Genomic DNA, 21,275 nt, shown 5'->3' on the forward strand with positions numbered 1-21,275 from the left:
GGAACCTGTTTATAGTCCCTGCTCTGCTCAGCATCTCTTGCTTTATGGCTGACAGGAGACAAGGATTTCAGTCACACAAAAGGATTTGGAGAAAATTGAGCAGAGATATGAGCTAGTGTTGATTTTGTTGCTTGTTTTCATGACAAAAGTGAGATTTCCAGGGCAGACAGTGGAAGAAGTAGACAGAACTTTCCAGAGAGATTCTTTAAGGCTGTGAGCATAACAACCAGAGTTCACCTGGCCTCCCCTCTGAGGCTCCTTTCTTCTCATCTCTCTCGGGGGCCCAGCCAGCCTTGGCCCTGTGGCCCAGATACCTTCAAGCATCTGTAGGTGGTGCCCTGAGCCCGGAGGCTGGTGTCCACTGGTCAGGTAGAGCATGGGAGCAGCAGGCATGAGCAAGTGAGTGTGAGCAGATTGGGACATTCAGGGAGGCTTGGGGGGCCTGCAGGTGCACGATCAGACCATAGACCAGTATGAGGAACTTGTCTGGGACCTCTAGACACTAGCATGCTCCGAGGAGGGCTCATTCTGATAACTTGGTGGGTAGAGGAGGTCAGTATTTAGAGGAAAATGTGACCTTATTCTCAGCCACAGTGTAAGACAAGTAGGTTGTCTGGTTCGCTGTGTTTCAGGAGCAGGCATTTGCTGTAGGCCAGAAGCCACTGTGCATCTCACAGTGTCTGTGTCTTTCTCTGGCCCGAGACCCTGCATCTCTGGGTGAGAGCAGCCAGCCTGCATACTATTCCCTCATGGAAGATCACGTGAGCTTGCCTGGAGCCGCATGATTGATTTTAGCTTGGCTCCATTTTTCTTTTTCTGTGCACTGGTAAATATCTTTCTGCAAAAGTCTTTGCAATTTGAGTCACTTTCTCAGGAGTCTATCACCTGGGCTAAGGTACGTGGACATTTCTTGGCCTGACATGCATTCTGCCAAGCCCGATCATGGGTGATGGCTTGTGTGGCCCCCTGCAGAGTGAGCGACCCTCCACCACCTTCACCCACACGCTCTCTCAGGCTTCCTGTGTGTTTGACTGACTCTGCCGACTTGTATCATATCTTCTGAAGAGATGATAATTTGGTTTCAATTTTAGAATGCCGTTCAGAGAATTGCAAAGTTCTGCAGGACTGGAATATCACCTAGAGTCGTAGTCCTTTTATTTAAAAAATGAAGAAAAATGTTGCAACCGTGGACAACCGATCTGTAGATTAAAGAGATCTGTATTACTGGAGAATAAAAAGTATACGTAGGACACCTTTACAAAGAGAGGGGAAGTGTGTGCATGAAAAACCACACTCTTGCCTTGCAAATGCTTTTCAAAGCCATAAAGGTAAAGATTCTTGAAGAATAGCTACTCCGTCTTGCACCAATAATACATTTGTCCCGAGATAAGAAAATTGCCTGGAAAATGCTCATGTTTATTAGACATAAGAGAGAAGAGTTTCTATCAATCCAAGAGAAAGTACCCTGGTCGATGGAGTTAATGATTTCCCCCCAGGGAGAATTATCTTTCAGAAAAGCAGCTCTTCAATTGCCTGGTTTCTGCACCTTCCCAGCATCAGTTCTGCCTACTGTGTTTCTGTCTGGGAACTGAGAAGCTGGGGAGTGGAGGATCTTTGGAGAGGAGGGGGTTGGGGAGAAAGTGGCAGCCAAGCTTTGGATGGGAGTCCTGGATTCTGAGCTCGACATGGTTCACCATGATGGCAGCATCAGTGGCTCCCCCAGCAGCCCCACGGAGCTTGGAGCCAGAGGAAGGGGGAACACAGGACTTTAAAGAGGTGATGCCCGACACCAGCCAGCTCAGAGGCTTGTTGAGGAACTGAGGCACTCACACGGGCATCAGAGAGACACACAGAAGAGTATGGGTCCCCTCACAGCGTGTGGATGGGCTGGGTCTAGCGGCATGGGGGGCCATGGCATCCAAGGGCTTGCACCAGGCACAGGTGCAGAGCGGAGCCCAAAGACTGTGTGTGGATCCAAGGACCTTGGAGGAGCTGCACCAGAGCAAAGCCAAACCTGACAGCAGCAGGTGGCAACCGCATTCTCAGTCGGGAGAGGCTAGAGCTAGCAAGAGAACCCGCAAGGAACTCAACAAGGAGCAAGTCTGACCAGATCAGGAGGGCCAAGGGAATCCGCTGAGGCCCAGAACCTGGGCAGGCACCTCTCTCAGGACATCCTTGTTGTTCATTTCCCATATAATCAGTGAGAACCTACCACATTCCAGACGCTGCACCAGGCACCAGAGATTTATTTTTTTTTTTTAAGATTTTATTTATTTATTTGACAGAGAGAGAAATCATAAGTAGGCAGAGAGGCAGGCAGAGAGAGAGAGGGGGGAAGCAGGCTCCCCGCTGAGCAGAGAGCCCGATGCAGGGCTTGATCCCAGAACATGAGCTGAGATCATGACCTGGGCCGAAGGCAGGGGCTTAACCCTTGGAGCCACCTAGGCGCCCATGCACCAGAGATTTTAAAACTAACGACACAGACACAGACCCTGCTCTTGTGGAACCTCCATTGGGGATGGGGGATAGAGAGTGTGAGACAAAAACAATTGAGAAATAAATGACTGGTTGATTCTATTGGTCAAAGCCAGTCACATGGCTAAACCCCAAATCAGTGGGGCCCGGGCATAATCCCCACTTCTGGGAGGAGGCCGTGGTCAGAAGCAATAATCTAACGCAGGCAGTGGGAAGTGGTTCTCTTTCCACGCAGAGCCCCGGGTCCTCCGTGTCATTCTTCTGGGACTGGAACCCTGCTTTGGCCTACAGAAGGTAATGAAAACAGCTTGTTCTGAATTCACTTGGTATGAAGTCCTGGCCTGCGGGTCCGGTTCTGGGCAGCACACAGGTCTCCTCCTGGGCCCCCTGCAGTGGGGGGAAGACATCCTTTCTTAATCCTGCTCTAACTGCTGGGAGCCATGAATGCAGTAGGAGAAGGGATGGCCGTTCAGTGCTCACTATTGTTTGGGGTAGTGTCTTCCAAGTCTGTCTGTGCATCCTGATCATCTGGGGGGTTAGTTAAAATGACAGATTCCAGGCCTTTGCCCTCAAAACCTTCCACTGGGAATTTCCCAAGGTGGGGCCCAGCAATTAGGGTCTATAGAAGTTTTTCTAGTGATTATCCTGAGGTCAACCCTAACCCTGCTCCCATCTACAGACAATAATTAGGGGACACAGTGTGATTCCCCCCATAGATGATATACATTGCAAAGCCCGTGAATTGGGGAGGAAAGAATGTGGTCTGGGCTGGGGCAATCGTGGAGGACTCCCTTGAAGAGGAACTGGATGTATTACAGTTGGGCAGTGGTGACCAGTATAGATTAGAAGGCCAAAGAGAGGTGAGACAGGAAGTTGTCATAGTGGTTGGACCAGGTGAGAAGGGATGATAGCCTTAAACTAGAGTGGAGAGACATCAGTCTTGGGAGCCATCTAAAATTCAGAAGCAAGAGGCCTTACTGGCCCATTGTGTGTGGAGGGTAAAATGTTGCAGTGCCTTTTAGATTTGAAGCCTATGGAAGTTAAGTTTTAGGCTATCATGATGACTGGGTATTACCTAGGACCATGCTTCTTAAATCTTCTGTGGTGCCAGACCAGTTTTTCCTCAATCAGTCATAGACCATAATTTTGTAAAAATATAATAGAAACAAATTTCTGGGAAAATGAAATAAACAGAAAAGAGGTTTCAAATAAAAACCAAAATGCTTATTTTTGTTAGAGTCAACACATATAAACTCCCTCTGCCACATGATAATCCAAGTCTCTAAATGCTTACTGTCCATTTCCCTACTGACCTCATTGCTGACCCTGGGGACACCCCTTGGGGACTGAACTGGTCTGTAGGCCCCAGTGAGTCACACTGTTCTGGCAGCAAGGCTTTGCCCTTACCAGGCACACAACCTGAAATGGTTTGGATCATCGTTCCAGTGTGGTCTCCTCGGCAAGCCATCCTCCTGTGGTCCTTGCTGATGGCGTCAGCTCTGCTGGCTGACGGTGACAGGTGGCAAAGGGGGCTGACCATAGCCTCAGTCTGTCACCGGCAGCCATGTGCAGTTTGCCAGGCGCTCCCAGAATAAGGCTTGTTTTTATGTGTCTGCCTGTGTGCGTGGCCCTGCGATCACCCCAGGGTCAGGTGTAAGGGCGTTCTCAGGCCAATGAGACCCTTGTGGATCAGAGACAAAATGAGAGACCCTCTGCCGTCATGGAACCAGAGAGCTTCATGGGCAGATCTAAGCGGAGGGTGGATTTCCAGTTGTTTCCGCAGGCATTTATTGGGATGCCTCAGGAGTGAGGGAGGTAACAAAAGTGTTGAAGATACATGAGGTTTTCCAGAATTGGAGCCATGGGTAAGTGCAGTTTCACCATCACATACACTCGCCGCAGACACTCAGATTCAGGCTGGGGTGTGTGGCTGCACACCCTTGCACGCACGCGCACACATACACACACACACACAAACACACACAGGTGTATGGCTGCACACACTTGCAAACACACACGCACGTGCGCGCACACTTGGTATGTCCTGAATTGTTCCCATTTTAATGCCTGGCAAGCTGTTGTTTGGAAGCTGGCTGGGGGCTAGATGGGCCGTCCTGCGTGGACAGCAGCAAAAGTTCCCTGGGTCCAGATGAGCACCTTCCTTGCCCCTGACAGCCAGCATTGGAGTGCATGTGTGTGCTGGGGGAGCTGGTTTCCATGCACTTAATCACTCACTTTTTACTGAGCACCTCCTATGGGCCAGGCGCTGCACGGTGCTGTACAAGTTATGCTCCAGTACGGGGAGGACAGGGGATGGGGGTGGAAGCAGGGTGCTGGTCATCCAGGTGTGGCCCAGAAGGCCTCCTTGACAAAGGCATGTGTGAGTTGAGGCCTGGAGGCAGAGGAGAACCAGCCAAGGGAAGGACATGAAGGGAGCCCCCAGGCCTTGAGGCTTAAGCTGTGATATTGGGGGGGCGGGTGTCGGAGCTGCTCCTCCCTTGCTCTCCTTTGTAGGTAATTAAGATCTCTCTTTTTAGGAAGAATTAAAAATGTAATAAAATGCTCTGACTTTGTGAAACTAAAATATAGTAAACAGGAAGGGGTCAGCGATGAAGGAGAAGAAAGGATTCCTTGTATTTGTAATTGAGTTCAGAGAGTTTGCGGCTTTGCTTCTTTTTAAATTGGGCCTGTGTGTAACTATTTTTAATTGGAGGAAGAAAGCCACATCATTTAATCCCTGTTAAATTGTGTATGGGCCTATTACACGTGGGGCACGGGGCTAAGTGGTTTGCATTTATTGTCTGATAGAAATCCTCTCCACGACTCTGAGATAGGTGAGAATAGCCCCAGCGTGTGTGCATGTCGCCAGTGCTGCCTGCTCGTGTGGAGAAGGAAGTGGCTGGCCATGGTACGGGGCACCGAGTGGGAGAGCCAGGATGCACACATGAGTCTGAGCCCAGGCCCGAGTTCCTCCTTTTAGGTGGTTAATAATTAGCCCCATTCTGCTGATGTAGAAACCTGAGGCTCTAAAAGGTTAAGGAACAGAACCAAGGTTACCAAAGCAGGACCAGCTACATAATTTGTGGGTCCCGGTTCAAAATGAAAATGGAAGGCCTCTTGTTTTAAAATTACTAAGAATTTTATGGCAGGGACGGCAGAGCAGAAAAGCAAGTATGAGGCCCTTCTGAGCGTGAAGCTGGTCTTGGAGCCGGGATTGGATGCCCAACCTCCCTGACTCCTCACCACCTCCTGTCTCCTTCCAGCTGAATGTCCCACCTCACAGTTAAAGACCCGAAGCAGCAGTTGAGGAAATGTGAAAAGAAAAAGAATTCAGACAAGCAGGGAATGCTTTCTGGGGCTTGACTTTGGAGTCAGGTGGGCGCAGAGCGAGTCCTGGCTCTACCACTTGTATGGTCTCAATCTTCACAACATCCCGTGAGATGTAGGTGTTATTCCCCGCCCCCCAATTTTACAGATGAGGAAATCGAGGTGCAGAGAGTATCCCACCCAAGGTGCAGTAACTGGTAAACAGAGAGGGGTCTGAAATCAGGGGTCTAGTGCTCTGTCATCTAAGTGTCATCATGGCCCTACCCAAATTCGGGCATGGACACTGAAGAACTCACCCCAGGAGCCATGTGGGGCAAGGGGACAGAAGGTGAGCCGTGGAAGCCAGCTTTTGTCACCCTTTTTGCTTTATTACCTATGCTACAGAAGATCCCCCACCCAGCTTGGTCCTCAGTCTGTCCCAAAGTTCCGTTCTGGCCCGTCTGGCACCAGGCCCCCCCTGGAGGCCACCCCCAGCCTCACATAGGTCTACACTTCCTGAGTCATGCCAGACTGCTGAGTTAAAGATTGAGGTGGGAGATGCTCTTCCTGTCCTTTCCCATCCCAATAGCCTCCCCACCCACCCACTCCCTTAGGCAGCCCCAAGGCTTTGAGGGAGACATTCTGGGGTTCCATTGTGCCTTCTGGCATTTCCCTCCATTTCCAGTACTGTGTTAACCATGCCTTTTATTGTCTGTATTCTGATGTTTAGATAAATGGGGCCTTGCTTACACTGGAGGGGCTCACCTCAGGGTTAACCAATTCCCAGCAAATCAAAGATAAGAAACAACTTACCTTTTAGCTTTTCAAATGCAGACCAACCAATCCAGAACCCGCACCCCCAACCACCTTCTTTACTGGGCTCTCCTGCCCGGTGCCAACCTCCATCTGCCCTAACGACCCTGGGGCCAGGTACCAGGCAACAAGGGACAGCCCCTATATACCAGAGGCCGCTGAAATTATACAAACTAGCATTTGTGGCCATCCAAAACTGGGTTACCATGGTTTGCCTGTTCTTTCCCATGGAAAGCACAATAAAGTCTCTTGCCCCTCAATAAAGTCTCTTGCCCCACAATAAAGTCTCATTTTCCCCTCTCTGCCTCCGGACTGACTGCAGCGCTTCTCTCCGTGTGCCTGGCTGGCGTAGCATATCCCCTCTCCTTGGGATCTGTGAGTATAACCAACGATCTGTTCAATGGCAACAGCATCCTGATCTGTTGGCCTTGCCAGACTTAAATAAATGAAATCTATATTAAAACAAATACCCAGGTCACTTCCTCCAGGAAGCCTCCTTGGATCGCCCTAGTGATATAATTTACATCTCTATCCCCTGAGGCTTGTTCTTTGTTCCTCTGACTGCTTAGAAACTGGCTGCTGTCTGTGGCTGCTACTCCCTTCACTGTGAGCTCCTTCCAGTTAGGGGTTATGAGTCCTACTTCTCTGTCTCCCATGGCTAGGGCACTGCCTGGCACTTAGTAGATGCTCAGTAAAGACCTGGCATCTGAAAATGGTAAGAATGATACAAGAAGAATAATAGTAGTTATAAGAGTAGCTCTCTGTTCCTGGTGCTTTTCACACCTTTTCTCCTAGTCCCAAAGCAACTCTGCAGGGGGGTCTCCTTATTCTACAGATGCAAAATGAGGCTCAGAGAAGTTCAGTGACTTATGCAAGGCTACACAGCCAAGAAGTGGCAGGATCAGGGTTCAGACCTGAGTCTGTCCAGCTGCAGAGTTAAATCTCTTGCATTTCATTAAATTGAATGGAACTGAGTTGAAGTTAATTCCCCATGGTGTGACCCTGTCATAGGGGGCACTCTGCATGAATTGATGATCAGGAGTCTTCTAATGTTCTGAAAATGAACACCAGACCTAATCCAGCTGCCAAATGACCTTTTAAAACCAGAATCTGGATACTTTATGTCCTCACTAAATGCTCATTGATGACTCCTCACTACCTGTAAGGTGAAACCCACTCTTACCTAGCCTCCATCATCTGACCTCTACTTACCTCTCCAGCCCCTCTCTACCTCCTAACTCACCCCCAATTCAGATACACAGGATGGCCATGGAGATAAAAGTGCTCACTGCTGAGAAAAAGTAACTTCCCACCTTCTCCCAGCAGGAAATAAAATCCCTTATCACCCAAATCAAAGTCACCCCCCTCTTGGAGGAATTCTTGAAAGATGCCAGATGGCTGACACCTGCAGAGACTGGCTAGAATGTTAGCTGCCTGCGCCAGCCTATCCTGTGCAGGGGAAACCCCTTCCTCCCCTCCCACTCTCCAGCATCCCCACTCACCTTATATGAATCCAGAGATTTCCTGGAAAACCTGATGCTCCTTCAGCTGGGACCAGGAAGAGCTGGAGGCCGGTGAGCACGCACAGTTAAGGAGTGAAGCATGTTTTGACACACCTGCGTCTTTCGTTTTCATCCTTTGGTGTCGCTTCTGAGTACAGAAGTGGAACAATTCTGAATGTCTTGGATTATAAGAATTCCCAAAGCCTGTGGTTCCCAGAAGTCTCAGATTTGCTTTTTTCCACCTCCAGGTATCTAATAGGGGAGTTCCAAGTGGTTAATATTCTCCTGATAAGAAAACATGTGTTCCCCAAATTTAGCAGGAGTTATAATAGAATTACCATGTTTCTAAATCCTTAACCCATGAAGAAGGAGTGTAATTCCTAAAGGCATTCACTGTTCACTTTTCCAGGAATACTTATGAGATAATTTAGCCTGATTTATCAAAACAAAAGGGGGCTGCTTCCTTTCTCTTCACTTAAGTAAACAATTGAACCATGCTTCATAAACTAGTCTTCAGGACCTTTTTACACTGGAAAGATTTTGTTTCCAAGCAGGATAGCTCAGAGAAGTCTGGGAAGCTTGTGAGCCAGGGGGCGGGACATTCTTGTCGTGAGCCTTCAACACGAAGTGTGCCATGTTGGGCCCTTCGCCTTAAACTCTCCTGACAAGCCCGTGAGGAGGTATCTCTAACTCAGCTCTACAGGTGCGGCAGTAAAGGCTCAGCGATGACTGGCTCAGATTTGCAGAGGTCACATGACCCACATTTAGAGGAGGTGAGATATTTCTTTCTTTATTTATTTATTCATTCTGTATTCTGCTATTTAGACAACTGGGGTCTTGCTGACCCTGAAGGGACTCACCCAGGGTTAGCCAATTCCTAGCAATACAAAGATGAGAAACAACTTACCCATTTGCTTTGCCAACGCAGACCATTTAGTCCAGAACCCACATCCCAAGCCAGCTTCTGTACTATTTATATGTATATGCATATGCATATATATATATATATATATATATATACACACACATACATATATGTATCTGTGTATATATGTATATATCAGTATAAACTAAACATTCAAAATGAATCTGTAAAAATTACACTTGTTCTCCATCCCAGCAAATCCTCAGAATCGTGGCAGAGCTATGGTAAAAGAGCTGCATGGCCCTGGGCAAGTCACACCAACTGTCAACCATGGCATTGCCACCTGCACAATTAAGATAATAATCACTGGGTCGCTGGGAGGATCAAACAAAAGAATAGAATGTTAAGTGCTAGCCCCTTGTGGGTGCTTAATGCTTATATATCCTTTGTTTCCTGTAATAAGTGCTCTTGAATAAATGATAAGTTAACTGTACTATATCTATTGAACATGACCCTTGTGTTTGGTGCTAAAGCGGGTCTGCATATAATCCCTCCCCCCAAATCCTGGGTGGTAGACAACACTTCTACATAAGAAGAAACTGAGGCTCAGAGAGGGTAAATGATTTGCCCAAAGTTATGTAGGAAGTAGTAGGGGTGGGATTTGAACTCAGGCACACTGAGTTTAGAGGTCATACCTTTACCCATCTTGCTATCTTACCTCCAGGAAATGAGGATGAGTAGACATTTCATGTGACAAAGGATGAATTTGATGGCTTCCTTTTTGCTCTCTTGATCCCCATCTCAAAGTCTTTCTTGGAAAATGAAAGATGTTTGTGTGAGCTTCCCACTCTGTCAAGGACACTACACTCAGAAAGCTTCATTGATTTCTTTCACTCTGTGGTTACAATTTTGCCTACTCCTCATGAACCCTCAAAAACAAGCCCATAAAGCAACTGCAGGTGTGACGTTCCCAAAGTCCCTTCAATTTCCTCCCAAAGAGGGCCTTCGATTTCCTCCCAAAGAAGGCCTCACCCCACCCCCAGCCAGGGGATGGCGAGAGGAATGAGATCTGTACTAGGCCTGTGCCTCCACTGAACTTCCCTTTACCATTTATTTGCTTCTTTATTTGCATTCCATCCAAAAAGGATTTCAGGTAGAACATCATCAAGGATAACCAGCAAAATGTCCAGATACCCACAGCCCCCACAGAATAAAGGGAATCAATACCATTGATGTCTTGGGCTTCTCCAATGAAGAGGCTTCCAGAAGGAGGTGAGGTGGGAGGACCTTATACCAGCAGAAAGAGCAGCACATCAAGGACTGGTGCCACGGGGCTCACCCCACGGCACTCTATACAAAGCCACTTTCTCCATGCTCCTATCTGCTCCTTTAAAGAGAGGGAAGATCCAGGGAAAGAGGGGTGAGACAGCTGGGAGCCATTTCCTATGATCTGGAGGTTGCTTCTTCTTTCATCAATTCTGGCACACCTGCCTTGCTGAGAACAGAAAGAACCCAGGTGTTATGGGCTGCTGTTGGGCTGGGTGGCTTTGTAGGACTGAAGGTAGGAGCAGGCTGGGGCAGTACCAGAGAAGGACAAAGAGGCCACAAGTTCTGTCTGGGGCTCAGGGAAGGCTGCCATGGCGGCAGTCAGCTCAGGTGTCTGAGGATCCCCAGATCCACCTGGTGGATATAGCCTGTGCTCTGACCTCAGCGTAGAAGGATCAAAATAAGCATCACAGTCCCTGGCTTTGACGAACTCCCAGTTGGTGGGGGAGGCAAGCATACATATCGCTCCCATAGGATTCATTCATGCTTTCTGCCAATATCGAGGGAGTGTCTGCTCCGTGCCAGGCACTTGGCAGAGTGTGATGCAGATTCAGAGTAACGGTGAAGCTGAGAGTCTAATGCTGTAACTAATGCTGGGGATGTCATGGGGGCACAAACGAGCATATCTACCCAGAATGGAGAAATTCTGACAGGTTGCGTGGAGTTAACAAGATGGAAGGGGAAAGGAAGGGAGCACTTTATAGAAGACACAGCATGTTCAAGTGCACAGAGGCATGAAGCTCCGTACCCAAAACACAAGCTTGGCTGTGTGCGGACTGCTTCTTACAGCTCTGTGACCTTCAGAGGCACCTGACAGAAAGCCTTCCTTTCCTCCAGTGTTTCATCTTAATTGAACCTGGGGCCTCTGGAGCATGGCTTAGAGCAGCTCCATGATCTCATCCTCCAGAAGGCGATGGTCTAGTCCAGACAGAGTTCCTGAGGGCTGTGAGGAAAAGATGCAATCAGGTACACTCTCTTTCACATGAAGTCCCTCCCATCCAAATACCGTCCTGTGCTAAGTTCCTGGTGGCCAACCTCACAAGCCTGGGTGCAGTCTCTGCTTATGGCCTGCTCTGAGAAAATCCCTGAAAGAGTGGCCGGCTGACATGGGCTTCAGACCTAAACCCAGACTCCATGGTTATCTGGAACATGGCAGGGTTGCAGGGCAGGGACACGGGTCCCCTGAGACTTCCTCTCCAGGAACAACACTGATTGAGGCCCTGCCATATGCCATGCACACACAGAGGCCCTCAGTCCTCACCCCAACACTCTAAGGTCCCTCTTTTATGATGAGGTGCCTGAAGCTTGCTCCTTCAGGAAGCTTCCTGCCCAGGAAGTTTCTGACCAGACAGAGTCAAGACAAGATCACTGGGGCATCTGCTTCGAACCTGCTTCTCTGAGGCTTCCCACGCACATTCATCCTTTACATGCAGACCTCAGCTCAGAGAGGAACTCTCTCCATCTAAAGAGCCCCTCTCTGTCCCTGCTTTTCCTTTCCTAGGCTCACCCTCTCAGATAGGATAGCACAGGCCTCCCCCAAACCATGCCCTCCTCTGTGCCAGCTCTACAAGGCAGGGACCTCTCCTGCCTCCTGCACTGTTTGTTCTCGATGCTCCAAGCAGAGCTTGCACATGGGAACCCTGAACACACAGCTACTCAGTGAACAAGAGCATCTGGCCTGTCCACTGGAACTGCTCAAGATGTCAGCCAGTGGCTCGCTGGGTGCTTGTGAAGAACACTGAGCCACGAATGCCAGAATTTCTCCTTTTCTTATAGGCGAGAATGGGCAATTTCATAGATTTTCATTTCTGCTTCAGAAAAAGGATACCTCCTAGCAAGGTTCTATGTGACAAACATTTGGGATTCATCAGCTAATAGTGTCCATATGTCACATTGCTTGGTTCTACCCACCAGTCTGACTTGGGGCCACACAGACCTCTCAGACATGCCTCCTCACTGAGCATGGCTGGCTCGTTGCTATCTCCAAGTGCTGTGACCGGTCACTGTGACTTTTGGCTTGACTCTCCTCTGCCTTTCAAGTGCTGCTGTGGTTGTTCCAGTCAATCTATGGGTATGCTCCGTCTTGGTGTTTATTTTCATCGATTGCTCTATTTTGTGTGGTATTGTTTTGATTGTGGTTTCATTCTTCTCCAACACTTTATCGTCTCTGAATTACTTTTACATTAAAAAGAAGTGATAAGCCCATCAGCGCTACTCAAGTGGTCACAGTCCTGAATGCTTGAGAAAGAATCCTGTTTCCCACCACATGACTCCAAGGAACCCTGGACTACCATGCTCTCTTGTTTTGTGACAGAATGTGCGCATTCCTAAAAATCACCCCACTGGGCAAAATGGAAGAAATGAGGAAAGCGGCATAACACTCAAAAATGCCATCAGTGACACATAAGAAAGAAAAAAATTATCATGGTTTTACATGGGTTCAATGGTTAAGAAAGATAGAATTCCTACACTGAATCTTGTACCTCACCTTAAAGAGACATGGCATTTGCCCATGGCAGAGGACAGGGGAGGGCTGCAGCTGGGGCGGTACCGTGACAGGATCGGGGATGGGGCTTCCTGAATGGAGGGGATGCTGTCACTGCGGGGACATGTGATGTGGCTCATAATGTGCAGTGGACTGCGTGTCGGCTGGATGTTTGGGGTATGTACACATACGTGTCTTGTACCTTCCTACCTGACTCGGCTCTGCTGACAGCTGTTTTCTGCCTTCACCTCGTGTTGCTCAGGAAGGAAGACTTTCATAAGCAAATGTCAAATTCCCCTTATCTTCCAACTGTTTCCCAATATATCAGTTATTTTGGAACAGATCCACATTCACAGACCAAGTGTTATGGCAGGACTGGCCATCCCTGATTGACTTTTATCTTTTCCTTGTTGATTCAGACTGGACCAAGAGGATTGAGTATCAGCCCGGCTCAGGGAGCGTGCCGCTTTTCCCCAGCATCCACCTGGAGACTTGTGACGGCGCTGTGTCCTCCATCCAGATCACCACAGAGCTGCAGACCAATTATATCGGGAAGGGCTGCGACCGGGAGACCTACTCTGAGAGATCCCTTCAGAAATTATGTGGTACGTTTTTTCCTCTTGGGATTGTTTTTTAATTAATTGCTTTTAAATGATTTATATAGAGCATATCTTTTATTATGAAAGAATGAGTCCTTCCCGCATGGGCACATGTAACTCCTGGGTGAATATTAAATTTACTTATTATGGTTAAAGGGTCAGAGGGCTCATCTCTCAGCCTCACATGTACCTGACTAGATCCCACCATTTACCAATATTGTGGCTGTGAGCAAGGCATGTGACAAAGCCTCAGCTCTTCATCAACAACAGCAATTAAGGACCCAGTGTATTCACGAGAACCTACCACAGAACCTTCCACTGTGTTGGTTTGGAAAGAGACACCTGACCAGAGGCCAATGTGAAAGGTGGGGACTGTCACCTGGGGAGAGGTCAGTTTCCTCCACAAAGGAACAGCTACATAATTTATAGGGCCCAGTGCAAATGAAAATGGGGGACCCTTGTTCAAAAACTATTACAAATGTTCATCATCATTAGCCATCAAGGAGATTCAAATCAAAAGCACATTGAGATACCACCGTACACCACTTAGAATGGCCAAAATTAACAGGACAGTAAACAGCAAGTGTTGGAGAGGTTGTGGAGAAAGGGGAACCCTCTTACACTGTTGGTGGGAATTTAAACTGGTGCAGCCACTTTGGAAAACAGTGTGGAGATTCCTTAGGAAATTAAAAACAGAGCTGACCTATGACCCTACAATTTCACTACTGGGTATTTAACCCAAAGATTCAGATGTAGTGAAAAGAAGGACCATCTGTACCCAATGTTTATAGCAGCAATGGCCACAGTCTCCAAACTATGGGAAGAGCCAAGATGCCCTTCAATGAATGAATGGATAAGGAAGATGTGGTCCATATACATTATGGAGTATTATGCCTCCATCAGAAAGGATGAATACCCAACTTTTGTAGCAACATGGACGGGACTGGAAGAGATTATGCTGAGTGAAATAAGTTAAGCAGAGAGAGTCAATTATCATATGGTTTTGTTTATTTGTGGAGCATAAGGAATAGCATGGAGGACATTAGGAGAAGGAAAGGAAAAGTTAATTGGGGGAAATCAGAGGGGGAAATGAACCATGAGAGACTGTGGACTCTGAGAAACAAACTGAGGGTTTTGGAGAGGAGGGGGGTAGGGAGATGGGTGAGCCAGGTGGTGGGTATTAAGGAGGGCATGGACTGCATGGAGCACTGGATGTGCTGCATAAACAATGAATCTTGGAACACTGAAAAAATAAAATTAAAATTTTTTTAAGGCAATAAATAAATAAACACTTTCAACTTGCTAGATATTTCACCTAAACTTATTTAAAAAAAAAAACAAACTATTACAAATGTTAAGGCTGCAACAGCAAAGCATGAAACCAAGCCAGGGCCTCTGCCAAGCACGGGCCCCATGTGACAGCTTAGGCAGCAAGCCAATAAAAGCAGCCTGGCTGCCCGCGGCAGAGAGGAAGGGCTGGGGTAGAGCTGGAGGTGTCCCAGCACAGGGAGAGGACCTGCTGTCTCTGTGAGGTGATGGCCGGGGAAAGGACCCACTGGGAGCTAGGAAACAAGGCCCCTAGAGGTACTACCCAAGGAAACAGCTTCTGAAGCCCCTACTGGGTGCACCTGCCACACTCTTTACATGCATCACTTTGTTTAACGCTCTCTTCGTCAGCGTGAAATGGCTGTTATTCATCCCAAGACTCTAGTTAGAAGGTGACAGAGGCAGAATTTGAAGGCACTTCTGCGTGAATGCAGGCTGCTTAGCTCAGCAGCTGTGGAGGTGGGCCAGGCTGCAGCAGCTAGAATGTCAGCCTCTCGAGTCAGCCTGTGGAGTGCTCCGCATGGTGGGAATCAGCCCCTGTGCATGGCATGCCAGCCCGCTGATGTGTCAATGGGCCTTGGCATGAGGTAGACCACGTATGTTTCATTGCTTTCTTGTTCTTTCCAAGAGTATTCAGGAACTCACATCTGGGTCCCCACCTGTGCTGTGGGGAGCTTCGAAAAGAGCTTAATGTTAGAGTAGACCTGTATTTGGGGGTAACCTTTCCTCCCTCACCATTGCTGCGCACGTGTGCACGCACACACACACACACACACATAGAGGTACACACACACACCTTCACCCACATTGCTCTTCCCCAAGGAATCAGGTGAAAGTTCTAGAAGTTAAAGTGAAGTGGACCCTACTTGGGCAGCGTCTCATTTATCATGTCACCAGGCTGTCAGAAAGGCCTCTGGGGACACAGCTTCTCCAGAGCGATGCAATAGATTGGGGAGAACACCACAATTTCGGTACCCCAGACAGCCCCCACAAAAAGGATGCCAAGGGCCTCCGGCGCTCTCCTTTACTGGTGTGCAGAAAAGCCATCTCTGACGACATCATATTGTGAAGGAACGTGCCATTTCACTTCCCTCACCTGGATTATAAGTCAACTCAACCCCACGCCACTGTGGGTCACAGTCATTTCCTAAACTCCTCCGGGTGAGAAGGAGATGATGGAATCAGGTTGTTAAAGATCAGATGGGCCCAAGGGCACGCTCTTGTGATTTGATTTTGAATGTTGCTGGAGAGAGATGAGGAGATATGGAGAGCAAGAAGGATTTTTTTCCGAGGCAGAAACTTTAGAGCAAAATTGCATCTGGTTGTTAACACTGCTCATTCCTTCTGGGCTGCTGGCGTTGCCCAGGTAATCAGTGAGGAAATCAGCTTTCCCCCAAGATGTGAGCTTCCCTGGTTCTGTGAGCGCCACTTTATGGGGGGAGGTCTGTGTGTCTTTCTGGTGACCTTCCTGGTGGGAGCACCCAGTGCACTGTGGGGTCTCTGTCCGAGTAAGTGACAGGCAGAGCCACTCCTCCCTCTGTGTCAGAGGTCTGAATCTTGAATTCCATGGAGCGAGAGCTTGGGGATAAAAGAACAGAAGCAAATGAGTGGGACCCAGATGTGCATGCAGTGTGGGAGTGGGCTTCAGAAGGAGGCAGCCCATCAGGCCCCATGCTCTTTCCATACTTTGAGGGAGACACAGGCTGGATCATTTCCAAAACAGAGTCTGCATTATAATTCCTGCTCCTGTGGGGTGGCTTAGGTTCAGAACAACCTTCCATGTGTTTTCAGTGGATGGTAGACCAGTTGCTTGCAGGCTTTCCCAACTAGGGAATGGCCATGACACTTTCGGCCTCAGCAGCCATACATTTTTCATCTTTCAAACCTTTATTGACTTTGGATGGAAACAGGGAGACCAATTAGGATGTTATTTCCATGGTCTAAGCAAGAGATAATGAGTTCTGAACCAGGGGAGTGGCAGTAGGGATGCATTTAAGACAGCTTTAGGAGGCAAAACCAGCAAGCTAATCAATGATGGATTAGCTGTCAGGAGTGAGAGAGAAGGAATCTAAGGCGAGGCTGGTGCAAGCATCTACCTGGACAAGAGTGCCGCCAACCAGAGCTAGGAATCCAGGCTTGCGCAGATTTAGGGACTATAAGGACAGATGCCTGGGGAACATGCAGGTGTGGGTGTCCAGCGCCTGCCTGACTGGAGCTTCCAAGGACCTGCCTCCACCATGCCAATCCATGATCATAGCCAGTTTCTTCCTGATGTTCTGCCTCTTCTTGGTCAGGACACCTCCCTTGTCCCCATGCCTGGCTGGTTCTCATTCCTAAATCTTTGCTCATGGTTTCTTCCCACCAAAATCTCCCCCTGCTTTGCTGTTCCAAACCTTTCCCTTCAGGAATATTCTCTGGCCTTCGTATACCAGGAAGACTATCCTAAGGGTGCTTCCTGGAATGCCTTTGAGTTCCCATGTCTCTTCTGTGATACCATAGCTGGTCAGTGACACGGGCAGGGTTTGTCTGTGGAGGGGTATTTTGCCCATCTGGTCACTGCCCACCTGCTTCCTCCTCTTGCGACGCTGGCTCTATTAGGAGCAGACAATAGCTAGTTCAAAGCCTGTTGTCAGGAAGAACCTGACAGGTGCAGCAGCATTTGGGCCCACACAAGGACACCTGAATTCTGTCTTGAAATAAAAACAATGCAGAACCCTGAACCCATGTCCCCTCAAGCTTGTAGAACACAGCCTCAGATGGTCTGCCACTAGCTTCATTCTACCTAAAGCCAGGTTTCTTGGAGAGGTTGAGCAAACTGCATTTCAGTTTTTCTGAATTCAGAGATTCAAGGTGAAGGGCTCTGTCATCTCAGTCCCAGGATATCCAGAAGCAAAGTGTCACAGAACTGCCTTGAGTATGAAATGCACCATGAAACCCTCAGGAAGACCTCTTGGCCAAATGAAATTTGACATTACCGACAGCCAGAGGAAGGGCCCACTTCGATGCCCCTACGTCACTACATATTATAGTAAATAGAAAAGCAGTCCATGGCACACAGACCTTTCTTAGCGCGGAGGCCAGGGCTATTCCTCCTTGGGGTCACAGGGCTCCTGGCAGCTGGCCCACACCACCACACATGCTGCTCAGGTCAGCTGTTTTGTATGTGGAGTCAGGAACTCCAAGGGCAGGTCCTGTTGAAGGAAAGGCCACAGAATGAGAGCATGCTTAAATCAAGTGGTTGATCTGTCAGAGTGCTTAAGATCACCAGACATTAAGTTGTGCCCAAGATGTATGCCCTTGTGAGTCCAGGAGATTTTCAGAGATTTGTTCATTCATTCATTCATTCAGTCATGTATTTATTAATTCAACAAATATTTGTTGAGCATCCAAATGCTGTATGTCTTGAGGTTATACAGAAGTTAATAAGATCACTTGACAATTCAATCTTCTGAGGAAGACATGTTTTTTAAAAAAAGTGAAGATCATGCTTTTCCTCTACACCATGAAGCTTAACAGAGCTCATCTTTATTCAGAATCACAGTCAGAGTCCTTTGTACCCTCAGAATCACTCAAGTCCAAGCAACTACCAACAGCTTCTCCAAGATGCCTCTGCAAGGCTGGAACTTCCAGGCTTGAGTGTCGGTTCCCTAGACTCTCAGGGAGCAAAAAGGGGGCCTATAGCTTTAAGGAGAATTGGCACACACCTATCAGGAATCAGATTAAACCCTTAACCATACCTCAGCACGGGGCTGCACACCCTGACTCACGGAGAATGGTAGGCAGGGAGCTTCTCTGTGGATATGCTGATGTCTTTGGTGTCCTCTGAGCAGCTCCCTTATGGCATGCCCTCCAATGTTGAGTTGATGGTTTTTACCTGAAGTGGCCTTGCCCAAGCTGGTCAGCAACTGGATATCCATGGCCCTGCTCCAGGAGTCGGGCTGACCACCCTTTTGCCAGAGTCCAGCTGCTCTACCTGGAGACCCAGGATCCTTATTACAAGGCCTTGCAGGAATCCTTCTTGTCTAGGATTCCCAAGGTGGAATGCTGCTCTGGTTGTGTAGGTCAGCAGCATGTGAGCTCCTGAAAGGATATTAGAAAGTCCTCCCTGTCCGTATTGAAGGCATACTGAAGAAGAAATGGGAATCGTAGCCTCTGATGTCAGTCACTTAGGTGGATTATCAGGAAAGCAGGTGATGCTGCAGTCACAAGTTTTGAAACAGTCCTCTGGGCCCACACTGAGACATATCTGAGTGACACTGAGCCCACATTTATAACATCTCATTCGCTCAAAATAACAAGGGTAGGTTGGTCATTCCTACTGCATGTCCTTCTTGGGTTGGCTATGGCTCTCCTCCCTGTGGCTTCCCCCTGGAACCTGGGCCAACAAACAGCCTTTATGTAGAGCACTGTGGATCTCAGGGAACGTGGAAAAGACGTGGAGAACTGCAAACTGGCCCTTAAAGCTTCTGCCCTGAAATGACATGTCCTTTGCACTCACATTTCATTAGTCAGAGGAAGTTAACAGCTAAGTGACATCAGTGGGTCAGAGAAGCATGTGGAGAACAGAATGCATTCTCCCAACACGGAGTCCTAATACAGCATTTGTCTAAGAGGGCCTCCCTGTCCTCCCCTGACACTCTCTGCCCCTGACCCAGCTCACTCACCAAAGGTTAAAGGTTTTCTACTGGATCCCTAAAGGTAGGGCCAAGTTCTGTTTGGTTCACTGCTGCCTTCTCCTCACAGTGCCTGGCATAACCTAGACGTCACATAAATATTTATGGAAATAACAGGGAGTTGTCATTGCGGTTGTGAGAATACTCCACAGAATGAAGCCTGTGTCTTTGGATAGTTCCTCCCCCCGAGATCCTCCCACTCATTCTGGTCCTGTGGTAGACCAGAAGGAGGCATGACCTGAGACTCCATGTCAACCACTCTTGCCATAGGCTCACCTCGAAGTGCAAAAGACTCTGCCCTGACCAAAGCCTTCCAGAGCAGAATGCAAACCCTGCAGTTAAGAAGTTCAGTGCCCTGGGCTCACACTACCACATGTCCTGAAATCTGCCTCACCCACCCTGTCTTTATCTACTTGCTGACTCAGAGAGGCTTCCCGACACTAGGGCTCAGGGACATTGAATCTCACCTTGACTCTGATTCCAAACTCCCCCCATTCAAGCTACCATTGCTGTCCACCAGACTGGTGTGGACTCTCTGCGGCCTGATGGGTCCCAAGGACCTTCGCCGAGATTCCCAAGGAGGTTCTTAAATCCTCCCTGTGTGCAGATAATGTGCGCCATCTTTGCAAGTGAAGCATCCTGTTTACCCACAGCTTTCCATGAGGCCCCTTGAGGAGAGGAAAGAGAGAGGAACTTTGGGAGAAAGTAAATCTCTCTTAGTTTGTTTAAGTTCACCAAGAAATGAAATACAAGCTGCTAAGTTGGGGAAGTCTGCACCATCTGGTTCCTTACAGCTTGATGCTTTCTGCTAGGCAACATCTGTGGGTTAGGCAGGGTGGCCTGCTGTTCCCCTCACCACGGAATCAAGGAAGTCTGCGTCAGTGGCCTTACCAGGGCACATGCTGTCTTCAATGTGCCTCTCTTCAGACAGCTACCTGTGCAGGGAGATGAGATCCCAGGGGACTGGGCTGTGTGCTTGGTGAGACACCATACTGTGCAGTAGAATGAACGTTAGCTGGGGATCTCAGAGCTGGTACTTCTTCTAGCCAGCTGCGTGACTGTGTGACCTTGGTCAAGTCATTCCCTTTGCTTTCCTTTTGTAAAATGTGGAGGATGTTACAAGAACTCTCTCCAGCTTCCTTGAAGTGATGCAGTGAGTGCGTTAGGGCTTTGGAACAGCAAAGTCCTGCAGATGAGCCGGCTCACCAGCTGGTTGTGATTCTGGGCTCGCTGAGCCTCAGGTTCTCACCTCTAGACTGGAATCAAAGTAGTATTGACCATGTAGGTGAGTCAGAAAAAGCACTGTGGTACTTGATTCAGGTCTGGTGCTCAGTGCCCCAAAACTGGTCCCTAAGAGAATAGTAATAATGATATTGGTGGCAAAGCTGGTATCCTCCTTTGCTCTGACTCTGCTAGAACCATCACCTTCCCTGACCTGAGCTGGAGGCCAGGAGCCCTGAGCACTCAGCCAGTGCCTCTCTGGCCACCTGCAATTTCTGGAACTGACACTCTCACTCAGTGTGCCAGTTCCCGGGCTGTCTACACGCTGGACAAATCCTGGTATCAGAGCCAGTTTACCTATGGCTCCAAGAAGCAGTGGCCATGTTGCAATATTCCGGGGCTTCTAAGACAGTGAATTTGCTCTGAAAGACCACGTAGCTTCCAAACCACCCCCAAACCTCTGTCTCTACCACCTACATACATTTCTTTCTTTCAGACAACTTTGGAGGGTGATTACCCTTAAGGCTTTCTTAGTTAATAAAATATTAGTGTGGATCAACTTAGTGGATAAATAAAACGGATACCAGGCAAGGCTGCAGGGACATGGGATGAGAGAACAAGTAAGTATTGAGGAGGAGAGGTGTGGGATCCAACAGGAGACTGCCTGGGAAGGCTCACCTGAGC

At 48.5% G+C, this 21,275-nt stretch overlaps 1 protein-coding gene across 1 annotated transcript in view; it reads left to right on the plus strand.

Moving 5' to 3' along the window:
* Positions 1-21,275, plus strand: part of CLSTN2 (calsyntenin 2) — a 602,866-nt gene that overhangs the window by 487,811 nt on the left and 93,780 nt on the right. Inside the window, exon 6 of the mRNA XM_059391040.1 lies at positions 13,192-13,377. Coding sequence (XP_059247023.1) covers positions 13,192-13,377 — 186 coding nt within the window. The remainder of the gene's footprint in view (positions 1-13,191; positions 13,378-21,275) is intronic.

This window comes from Mustela nigripes, chromosome 2, assembly GCF_022355385.1.
Source record: "Mustela nigripes isolate SB6536 chromosome 2, MUSNIG.SB6536, whole genome shotgun sequence".
NCBI lineage: Eukaryota > Metazoa > Chordata > Mammalia > Carnivora > Mustelidae > Mustela > Mustela nigripes.